Genomic DNA, 11,150 nt, shown 5'->3' with positions numbered 1-11,150 from the left:
AAATAACATATTTTAAATTACAAGATTTTGTTAATCTAAATATATAAATATTCGAACTAAATAATCATTACGAACTAAACGCATTTAGTCAAGTTAACAACTTTTTTTTCTCAGTGTAGGAGGTGTCACAATCATAATTTGATTTTGGATAAGGTGAAAATCCTAGATAATGAGAGAAATTACAATAAGCGACTGATTTCCGAAATGATAAATATTAAACGACAAAAGAACGGTATCAATTTAAACACAGACACAGAATTATTGAATCCTTGTTACGATTGCTTTTTAACTTGAACATTAATCATGTACAATAGCGACAACAAGGTTTGAATTTAGATATTATGTATTTATGTATCAGTTTAACATGTGACTCGCAATCGATAAGATCGTTGTTTAGCTTAATTTATATCATCGATATTTCTATATTATTTGTTGTTATTGCGGATATTTTTGTATTACAATTTTATCTGGAATTTAAACTGTGAGATTTACTTCTGCATACGTGCTTCCTGAGGTAACCCTGCTATTAATTGATTATAATCTATATATATATTTAAGTTCCTATTGTTCTTACATAATTGACTAATTTTAAGGTCTCGATCTCCATGAGACCATTCAGCGTATTAACTGGATAATAACTAGGAGATAACCAAAGGTTTTCCACGTGTTTAGACGTTTCTAGTGTCAACGATGTCAAGCTGAAGAAGGCTAGAATTTAGCCGAAACGTACTTGTACTCAATAATGTTAAATACATTCAAGTATACTGAGGTTCGTCTAGTAATTTAAGCACACCGACTATAGCGCGGATTCCTAAATGCCCTAAATTAATTTATGTATTATCGTTTAATATAAAGAAATTTAGCTGCTTCTGCAAAATACACTTTTCAGCTTTCTAATAATATAATAAAAATATCTATTTATATCAACTAAATAGTTGATGTAACTAAATATTCTTGTTGGGTAAATTTTAACCAAATATTTTGTCATAGCAAAATTTTGGTTTATAGAACGAAACATTTTTCCTAGTATAATAGTTGATTACTATTTTGTTCTATGAAATTTAAAACGAACAAAAATATTTGTTTATACCAACTGAACTGTTTAGTTGTAGTATAAATAAATATTTGAAGCTGAAGAATATTGAGTAGAAGTAACAAAATTTTTTGTTATAAAACCAAAAATGTAGTTGTTAAAAATGTCTTAACTAAGCATTTGATGACAATGATAAATTTTTTCCTAGTATATACATCAATAGTTGTATTAACGTAATTTATTAATTTTTATTGAACTTTATACCTTTTAATTAGCTATTTTTCTGATTTTAAAGTTGTCACTTTAAGAATTATGAATCTCTATGTAATTTCTATATAATTAGTGACATAATAAAGATTACGTGATTGATGTCTAATTGTAATTAAAAACTCCCCTCTGAGATAAAGAAGTCAACGGAAATACGAAGCGTCTGAGAAAAACGGGTTAATCGTGTATCTTTGGCGTGCTGTCTAAATGCCACCGTGCTGCGTGTAAATATTTAGCAAAACGCTCGCGCGAATAATGCTTCACGTTTCGTATGCCGGCGTGCATGCAGGAAAAAAAGGTTAAATAAATATTAAAGGCAAACAGAGAAGAACCGGATTTGAAGCATGCGGCAAACCCGACCGACGCATATCGTTCTTTTGAATCTGGACTTTTTCTTTCTTTCTCTCTTTTTCCCTCCTCTCTCCTTTCTTTCTTTACCTCTCTCGTTTACTTTCGACCTGTATCCCCGAGGCAAAAAACCTCAACCACGATTTTAGTCACGATGTCACCCTGATGCCTCGTTGCCTCGTAATGACTCTTCGTTCGTTGGCGCGATATAATTTGAATCGTAGTATTCCGCGGAAAAACGAAAAGAAAATTATGGTAGGGAGATACGTCGTAACAAGGAAGATGTATCGCGAATGAGGCGAGTTTTGCTTTTTTCCCTCCCTCTTTTTTTCTCTTTCCTGCCGCTGTTGCCGCGAGTCTAAGGCGCGTTTTCTGTCGTAAGCAGAAGTACTGTCAGGACATCCGGCGTCCGTGATACGTTTCCAATATTTCATCGGCTCGTTTGCGTTATTTTGCTAGACAACTCGTCGATGCGAGATCGTCAGCTCTATGGTTCAGCTTCAGGTATCCATGCTTTTTATTTGCCATTGTCATTTTGTTTCTTTTTTTATAGGATCACTTTACATATTATTACCTATGTAATAATGTAAAATGCCATTTGCAATGGCGTTCGGCTTGTTAAATCGAGAACGGAGTCGAGAAATATCGGAAGTGTCAAGCACCGTAGGACATTTTTGTTTCCAACATGAAGAGAAATATATGTTCCACGGATTACTCATCTCTTTTATATTGATAAGAGATTATTATTAATCTATGGGAATAACATTATTAACATTACAGTTATTACGTGCACGTATTTAATGGAGTTCAATGCAATGAGACTTGAGTGATCGATAATTGGTGCAGCGAAATACAATATTAGTCGGTGTGCGCCGCGTTGCCAATGAATTAATTTGTCGTGTGTATGTGCGGGTGTACGTGTGTACATAGTGTGTGGGAGAGTAGGAGAGACAGAAATCGGACTGTTAATCCAATCTACACGCCAAATCAGGAATGATGGCCCGGTAACCGTTCGCGCCTTTTAATGATCCATACATTTTGATTCGAGGTAGGAACCCGGCGAGAAACTTGATTTCTACGTTACGTTGGATTAGTGAAACGTGACGATCATTAGCAGAAAATTAGGTCCCGTAATTGAACGTTTGTCGAAATTTCCACGGGAATTGTTTGCGATTGAAGCATCCATGGCGGCTGCACGGAGGTTAACCGTTCGCCGCATACAGGAAATGGGCGTTCTGCGCCGTGTCATCATGCGGTCGTATCGGTTACGCGAACGTATTTGGCGCCAGTATGCAGGAACTTTGAGGGTCTATCGACTATTTCTTTCCAAGCACCGATCTCTCCTGTTTCTGGTAATTACTCGTCGAATGACGAGTCAGGATTCTAAAGGGTGTCGCGGACTTTAAAGCCGCTAATCTGCTTGACATTCATTTGCGAATGCATCTTGTCGTCAATTTTGGCATGTTTCGCATAATTGGTGGTCAATGCGGTTTTTAATGCATTCGGTAGCAAAATCTGAAATATAATGACAAGATGAAGAAAGCAATTGTTTAGAGTAAAAATTGCTCATGCACTTACTTCCGTACGTTCACCGAGCCACTTTGCGAAAGACCTGACGCTCTCCAGATGCGTTATGTCTTTCCAGACTACGTCCATCGTTTCTAGATCGGTCATCACATTCTCGCATTGTAGCCACCTCTCTCTCACCCGATTTTTGGGTGGTACGAACCGAAGCTTCCAGGGAATCGCGGTGCCAAAAGCTATTGTTTTGGTCGGCTTACTCTCGGCTTTGACATCTCTGATCAGATGCTTCTTGGTCATGGCAAGCTCACTTGCATCAAGACACTGTCTCGCTGTGGCAACATCATTAGGTACCATCGGCATTTCCCTCATTGACATCTATCTCAAACATAATCGAATATTTTATTTTCTTATCGCTCTCCGGCGTAACGTAAAAAAGTTTCTTTTTTGCTATGAATTTCTAACACTCTCGAAAAAAAGACGTACAAATTAAAAAAAAAACAATTTTACGATAATGAGATTTCTGTCATTAATTTAATTATGTTTTTTCTATTGGAAGGAAATGTTATTTTCTCCACGAGAGAGACGACGAGCTTTATTTGAGAAATGCGAACGTGCAATCAGGTCAGCTTTCTAGTACTGCGTTGAAGTTATAATTCAAATCCCGCGTTGTGTAGTTCACCGCTCAAAGTGCGTGTTATCATTGTTACATCATGCATCGCATTATGATGTTACGCCGTTGTAGGACTATCGCGTGCACGCGCGAGAACGCATTTACGGGAGCGCAATACACTATGCGTCTATGCACTTTGTTTCTATCTGTACCTCCATCGTTCTGCTGGCGTCGGCCGTAAAGTCAATTTCGAACATATCTCCTAGGATTTCCTCGTCGATGACTTTGTCGGTGCCGCCTAAACTACGCAGCCACTCGCAGAAGTCGCGGCATATCCTGTTTGTAATATTTTTAGCTCTCATCTCAAGAGTAGCCTCGGGATCATAGCCTTTAAGATCGGCTGCCGTTAAAGGACGCCAAGTGACAACCTGTAACGATCAATGGGCTTCGGTATTAAGAAACCGAAGACTTTTGCATGGAGCTGTAGAAGCCGATTTTAACGTACAAATATATAATAATGTTATTTTGCGTTGTCGATGTCGTACCTTGCGCCGCGGTTTCTTTAAAAAGAGAGCGTAAGGATTCGATCTGACTTGACCTACTTTAGGCTCATCTCCGTTCATCGAAATGTCTTTGGTCGTCGGGGGATGCACCTGCGGGCGTATAAAAGCTTACTTTCAACTAATAACTCTCTCAAACGGACAAAGCTTACTGTGTCCGAGTAACGATAGAATTCACAGTATTAAATGAGAGACTTATTTCCATTTTTGACTTATATAATCAATTTATCGAACATAAAAAATATATTACGTAGCGACAATGTAATTTTCAATTAGTTTTAATTAATTTTTATTAAAAGAAATTAATTAGAAACATAATCACGAAAATATAATGTTAAAAATTTGAAAGTTACGCCAAAGTTTTTAAAAAAAATCTAAATTCGTTATAGAATGTATTATAGAATATTCGATAGTTGTAGAAATATATCTATATACGTACAATCAAATCGAAAGGAATCGCTCCTTCCGTCTCTTCTTCTTCTTCTTCTTCTTTTTCTTCTTCCTCTTCCTCTTCATAATGCACTTCTTTTCCTACGACTTTTTTCGGGTACCAATTCGGCATACCCAATAATGGGGCGACAAGATTGTAGGAATCAAGCGGTAGGGCACGTCTCAGCAGACGGGTATTGCAAGCGGGAGGCTGTTTTGTGGAAAAAACAAGGTCAGACGGGAATTTATCAGGATTTAAATAACGTTGCGAGTCCACAAGTAACTTTGTTAATTTCGCGACTAGTTTAGCGCGCTTTTTTGTCGCCGTTATGCTAGTGCTGTGTTGTTTTATCATCTGCGAAGAAAATTCGTTCGCCAAGTTCTTCAACATGGCCGTGGTCGACATGTCGTCGCGATTAGCTTTCTCTAAAAATCGCGAGACTTCAGCGATCGTCAAAAGCGGTAATTCCACGCGCCTCTCCGCTTTCACTGAGTCGGAGGAAGTCGACCCTTTCGTGGAATCTATCTCCTCCACGGGGATTACCTTTCCTCGCCCACCTTCCTCCTTGCCTCGAGGAATCTCGAACGTACGTCTCGTAGAATCCTTCGATAAATCCTTGATGCTCGCGTAACTGTATCCTCTCTTCAGCTCGTCCTTTCGTGCAGATTCTACGATTGGCGATATCAGTTGTTGCTGCGACTTAACTTTCAAGAGGGCACTCGGGGTCTTCGAGAGCGTATCTTTCTTCTCGTCAGCCTTTTCAGATTTCTCGCTGGTTGTTTTCGATGGCGGTCTTTCCTTCGTTGTTTCTTCGTCATCGTAATATTCATCGTCAGATTTCTCCTTCATCGAAGTGGTAATCTCCATGAGAGCAATTCGCGACTCCATGGTAATCGGTTTTTTGTGTCTCAAAGCTCGCAAGGGTTCCATGCTGGGTAGCAAGACCGTGGGTAAGTGACAGGGCGCCATGTTTTTGTATTGGGATGGATCATTATCCAGCGCCAGCGGGGATGATGTCTCATCGTCAGAGGTATGCGCCTCCGAAGACGAAATTTTTGATCGTTCAATGTCTGACGATATTGAAATCGAACTGGAGGTGGCTTTCAAACTCCTTGGATCTTTAGACAGCAGGCTTTCAGTGGGTTTCGATGTTTTATCCTTAGATTGAATTGAGTCGATCTGCATCGAAATCTCGGTACCTTCTTGTTCCACTTGAAGCGACGGCGATGCTGATTTGCTTGACCCATCCTCAACCGTTTCCGGATATCTCAGAATTTCCTTTCTCTGAGAATATAATATCTTCCGCAATTCCTCGCGAAATTCCGGAAGTCCGTCGGAGCTGGACTCGCCATCGTCTTTTGCTTCAATTTCCGTTAGCAATGATGCTCGTGAGGAGACAGCTTCGGTTTCGTTCGCCTTCCGCAGGGATTTATGCATGCAGGATAAGCACCTATCACGGTTCTTGCGTCGAAAGCACGAAATCCTCGGAATAGCGTCTAGGAATTTCGCCGAACGATTTTCCCAGGTTTCGTACTTAGCGAACTTCGTGCTAAAGGCGGACTTCGTCAATGATTTTGCGGGAACCATGGAGGATTTGTCGGAGTTCAATTTTAACAGCTTATATTTAACGCCCTGCTCTTCGATATTTGCAGCCCACGTTTCTCTCAATCTTCTTTGCATCTCGCGTGAGAAAGGAAATTCTGGGCTGTGAGTCCTGGATTCAGGACTTTCGCTCTCAGCCACGTCTGACTCGTTTGTATCTATTATCGATCTGTCAGTGGAAGCGCGTGATCTCACCGACGTTTCCTCCCACACTTCTGGTTTGAAATTCAGATTTTTGTTAAGCGTCAAGCGCTTCAATGCCTTATATGCGCATCGTTGAGAGTAATTCAAGAATTCCCGCGTTCTATTATCAATCGTCTGCTCCAATTGCATTTGAAGATTAGGTATCGCATCTTGTCATTCTGATTCATCGATAAGCTTTTCTCGAATTTCAAGAGTCTGTAAATTCGATGATTGATTTATTACTTTACCAGATGTTTTTTTAACTCTATTTTGGGGTTGATATGATTTTGGAAACGACGATGCAATTTTTAAACTATCCATGGACTTTATCTCTTTTGTAGACTTTTTGCCGGAAGAAAATTTAAATTTTGATGTATAAACGTCAGATCTGAAATTGTATTGTTTGTCAAGTATATAATTTTTCTTATTTTTAGATTTGACCTCTGCAGTTCCACTTGTGGTTAAATCAACAGCATTGTCCAGATAATACTCCAATGCCTTTTGTGGAACAGTAACCCTTTCGATCTTCTTACTCTCGACAGAAGTTATTCTGTTCTTATCTTTATCATATTTAGATGCATTCTGCACGTATGGCAATTTGTTCAATTTTTCTCCCAGCGACACATTTGCTCTCGGATCTTCCGTCAAATATCTTTCGATATCGTCGTCAAAAATTTTCACCACGGATTCATATCTGTGAAAAGGACATGTCCTGTTTGAATATATTCTTCCATCTCTTGATCCGTCATGTGGTATGATAGAATTTTTGGAAGAAACATCAAGCGACTCTGGTTTTTTGTACGAATCCACTTTTTTGAGTGTAAGTTTATTTTGAATAGTAACAAGCGTGCGTTGTTCCTTTGTATTCGTTTTAGCGATTGTGACTGCGTCATTTTTTGATGGTTTTTTTGGTGTGGGAGGAGAGATTTTAACTATTGGCTCTGTAACGTTAGAAATAAAACTTTCGTTGTCTCTTGTTGAAGAAATATCTGGCGTTTCAAAGGATTTCGGATCTACGAGAAGTACGTTTTCATCGAAGCTTCGAGGAACGGAAGAATCTACGATATCGCGAACGTCTGTTTCAAAATCGCGCAAAATAGGAATGATAGGAAGGTAAGGTGATTTTGGAAATGAATTTCTTACTCTAATTAATCTTTTCTCTTCATCGTCGCAAAACTTCTTCCAATATTCCTTCGATTTAGGAAAAGGACGGTCCCATCTGAAGCGAGGTTATATATTATACATGACAAGAAATTTTTTATTCATTTTTAATGCAATAATTTAATAAAATATATATTTATTTTAGGAACTTTTTTCTGTAAAATATTGTGCTTAGTAAAGAAATTAATTAATTGGCATAATAATAAATTATTAAACTGTATGATTAATAGTAAAATTTATCTAACGCTTGAAAAATATTTTTATATTAAATATACATTATATTTTTATATTAATTCTATTTTTGTATTATTCAACACACATACTTTGTTCCCTCCATAACACGTAGCTTTTGCACTATATAGCGATGTCTGGGCTGCTTCAATTTTGATGGATGAGACATTTTAAAAAATTTTATGGTATTTTGTACACTGCGTAATAGATCGATGAGTTTGTTTCAACTGACGCAATTTTTTTATATTTAATTAAGCCACAATTCTCGGCATCCTGTAGTGATTGCCGATATGGATTACTGTCAACTACTGAAGGTATTTAATTTCGTTATCGATCAAACAAATTCAGACCGCAGCGCAAATATCGCAGTCATCATGACGAGCTTCCGGGAACCAGGAAGAGATGGTAGTACTTTCCTCTAAAGCTTGTATTGATCGTGTACACGTAGGTCGAGTTCTGTACCATCGACTGATGTTCATCGTGTTCTGAGATCCTTTTCGTTCTCTGAACATAAACCACGTTTTCAGTGACTGACTTTGTATCTATCGTGGATAATATCGTAAAGTTCTAATATTTATCTGAAAAAGATTCACGTGTTTGTTGGGGATTTTGCTCAAAATCTAACGGATGTTCCACGAGATGTCTTCACCATTTAAGTTTTGCGTTTTATGCACATACTCCCACAGGGATGACTGATCTGGCGATCTGCATAGTCATTTGGGCTTAGCAAACCTATGGACCCGAAACTCACTGCACTGCAGACATTCATATATATCATATCTATATGCACACGTTTTCGTGTGAATGATACGCTAAAAAGAAGACTTGCTACATCTAAATACATATTTTTTTCGATAGTGCTAACTAAATATTTACTTATAGTAAATAAATATTTACTCAATAACAGAAAATATAGTTAAATCAATGGTTCTTGTACCAAATAAATATAAATATTTACATTTAGTAAATATTTAGTTTATACTATTCAAACAAATATTTATTAAAATTTTGTACATTTTTTATTTTTAACTCTACCGTACAAGGTTGAGTCACTAGTGACCGAGCGATTCCTGTTCGTTTAAGTTTCTTTGAGTCTTTCGATAATTATAAAAAAATTATACTATATTTTATTATTTTCCAAAATGAAGTTTCAATATTTATTTTAGAAAATTGAAAGCATGTTGGTGAATTTTTAGAAATTTTTTGAACCATTCTGAGGCGTGTTCGGATTCCCACCCGGATGTTCTCCAGACGTGTTATGTCATCGTTGCTTAACAGTCGGTAAATAACAAAGATGGAGTGATACCTGGGTGGTACTCAGGTGAGAATCTAAACATAGTCCTGAATAGGTGAAAAAATGGACGGATTCTAGTGACCCATGTTTGGACGAATGGGCATCAAACTTGTACCTTGTATTGTAAAGGTTAATTCAACACACTGAAGAAAAATAGGAGCAAGTGCAAGAAGAATAAAAATATAACAAGAATGGAAATAAAAGAGCTTATTTTTTTTAATTTAATACAAATTATATATGTGTAATTTTATTTAATACACATTTGTGTAATTTAATACACAGGGGTTCTAAAATTCGTGCATTCGGAGTACAAGACATGATACTTTATGCTAAAATAAACAACTTTTTCCTTTTGCAAAATTGCGCGTCTGACAAGTAGTTTTTACAGAAGAGTAGATTGAAGTTATACGAGTAAACGCAAAATTATTTATCGAATATGATTTTACTATAGGAAAAAAATGTTCGTTTTAGCACAAAAACAACTTTTTCTTTTAGCAAAATTGCATCCGATAAGTAGTTTTTGTAGGAGAGCAGGTTGAAGTTAACAAATAAGCGCAAAAATTATTTATCGGACGCAATTTTGCTAAAGGAAAAAGTTATTTGCTTTAGCATAAAGTATATTCTATGCTCCTAATGTGCGAATTTTGGGACACCCTGTATATTAATGAACATTAATAATGTGGTGACTTTATATATCAGACTTAGTACATCTATATCTTATATCGTATTTTAGTATTATTCACGACGAAATTCCGATTATCTATCTTTGGAAAATATAAGCAATATAAAATGATTTTAAAGTTTAACAGAAATGAGAGAGGGAAAGAGATAGGATGGCAAAGAGAATACATCTCATGAAGTAATTATTTTAGAGGCAAAAGGGACACCTTTTCGCAACGGGGCATCGTATAGTTACGCAACTTCGGTATTAACTGCCGGCCAATAAGCTGTAGCACATATTGCGCTCGCTTGCGACCACCGAGGAAGCTCGGAAACTTCCAATGCGCCCGCGCACGTGTGTATTTTGCAATAAATAGACGCATTGCGCTAACAATAAGTTACGTACGTAATTACGTACATAACTTACGCGAGGAGAAGCACACTAACGTTCGCACTATGGTACGTTGACCTAACGATGGGACAAGGTACCAGTGTGGTCGCCATCTTATTTCCGTTGTCTCAGCTGTCGCCAGTCTTCCGGTCGGGTGACTCGATGCACATCGCATTCGGCGAGGAGACAATTGGACGAAAATAATTACTTGCCGCACTATAGTCCGAATCGGAATCACTTGTCCTATATCTATGTCTGAGATATCTATCTGAATAATGCATTATAAAATCGGATATTATAAAATCGGTTATTATAAAGTCGATGCAGAAATAATAAAAAATTTTATTTTCAAGAATCGTAATTTATTCACAGGTCTTTTTCTCATAAATGTGCCAGTATAAAAAAAGTTCGTCAAATTTGATAAAGAACGGTGGCAATTTGGGGCCAAAATTTGTCTGTGTTTGAAACGTACGAAATCGGTAATCAATCTTTATAAATTTGGACTTTTTAAATGTGGTTCTTTAAATACAGTTGAAAATTTTTAAAAGAGCAATTTATTATCCCGCCCCCCTCCTCAAATATTAAATTATAAATTCAGCTCTTAATTGAAAGGGAATATTAATCATATTTATAAAATTGTGCATTAATCCTCTCCATATGTAAAATATGCTAATTAGAAAATAATTATTTGAGTTTTATCAAATATTTTATCTCTACGTCTGTGAGAAATGAATGCAAATATACAGAGAATATTATCATTGAGATCGACGAAACATTTTCGCAAAAATATTCTCGACACTGCCGCTGACAAATTATTCAGCATTACTAGCTGTTAAACGTGAGTCTACCGAGTATG

The 11,150-nt window shown here is 37.0% G+C and overlaps 3 protein-coding genes across 3 annotated transcripts; all 3 read right to left on the bottom strand.

Annotated features, from left to right (window-relative positions):
- Window positions 1-1,414: 1,414 nt before the first annotated feature.
- LOC108762036 (uncharacterized) lies at window positions 1,415-6,082 on the bottom strand. Its single transcript, XM_018508841.1, has 5 exons — window positions 4,782-6,082; window positions 4,328-4,435; window positions 3,995-4,210; window positions 3,227-3,547; window positions 1,415-3,163 (listed from the first exon to the last, which is right to left on the bottom strand). The coding sequence occupies exons 1-5, from the start codon at window positions 5,955-5,957 to the stop codon at window positions 3,032-3,034; spliced, it is 1,953 nt and encodes a 650-aa protein (XP_018364343.1). The 5' UTR covers window positions 5,958-6,082; the 3' UTR covers window positions 1,415-3,031.
- On the bottom strand, window positions 6,022-6,912 carry LOC108761993 (uncharacterized). Its single transcript, XM_018508785.1, has 2 exons — window positions 6,089-6,912; window positions 6,022-6,056 (listed from the first exon to the last, which is right to left on the bottom strand). Exons 1-2 carry the CDS (start codon window positions 6,705-6,707, stop codon window positions 6,022-6,024), a joined length of 654 nt encoding a protein of 217 aa, XP_018364287.1. The 5' UTR covers window positions 6,708-6,912.
- On the bottom strand, window positions 6,884-8,118 carry LOC108761992 (uncharacterized). The gene is made up of 3 exons (XM_018508784.1): window positions 8,042-8,118; window positions 6,973-7,776; window positions 6,884-6,899 (listed from the first exon to the last, which is right to left on the bottom strand). Exons 1-3 carry the CDS (start codon window positions 8,116-8,118, stop codon window positions 6,884-6,886), a joined length of 897 nt encoding a protein of 298 aa, XP_018364286.1.
- Between the last annotated feature and the right edge of the window lie 3,032 nt (window positions 8,119-11,150).

This window comes from Trachymyrmex cornetzi, unplaced genomic scaffold, assembly GCF_001594075.2.
Source record: "Trachymyrmex cornetzi isolate Tcor2-1 unplaced genomic scaffold, Tcor1.1 scaffold272, whole genome shotgun sequence".
Lineage (NCBI taxonomy): Eukaryota > Metazoa > Arthropoda > Insecta > Hymenoptera > Formicidae > Trachymyrmex > Trachymyrmex cornetzi.
Note: the sequence above shows the minus strand (reverse complement) of the source record. Positions and strands in the feature narration are given on the sequence as shown.

Bases quoted from the DNA above. Each gene is read 5' to 3' on its own strand.
- LOC108762036 (XM_018508841.1), bottom strand. From the start codon at position 5,957: ATGCAGATCGACTCAATTCAATCTAAGGATAAAACATCGAAACCCACT. The intron at 4,211-4,327 runs GTACGACATCGA...TGATCGTTACAG, and splicing joins TAAAGAAACCGCGGCGCAAG to GTTGTCACTTGGCGTCCTTT. The intron at 3,164-3,226 runs GTAAGTGCATGA...ATTATATTTCAG, and splicing joins GGCTCGGTGAACGTACGGAA to ATTTTGCTACCGAATGCATT.
- LOC108761993 (XM_018508785.1), bottom strand. From the start codon at position 6,707: ATGCAATTGGAGCAGACGATTGATAATAGAACGCGGGAATTCTTGAAT. The intron at 6,057-6,088 runs GCGAGGAATTGC...TTATATTCTCAG, and splicing joins CGACGGACTTCCGGAATTTC to AGAAAGGAAATTCTGAGATA.
- LOC108761992 (XM_018508784.1), bottom strand. From the start codon at position 8,118: ATGTCTCATCCATCAAAATTGAAGCAGCCCAGACATCGCTATATAGTG. The intron at 7,777-8,041 runs GTATGTGTGTTG...ACCTCGCTTCAG, and splicing joins CGTGTTATGGAGGGAACAAA to ATGGGACCGTCCTTTTCCTA.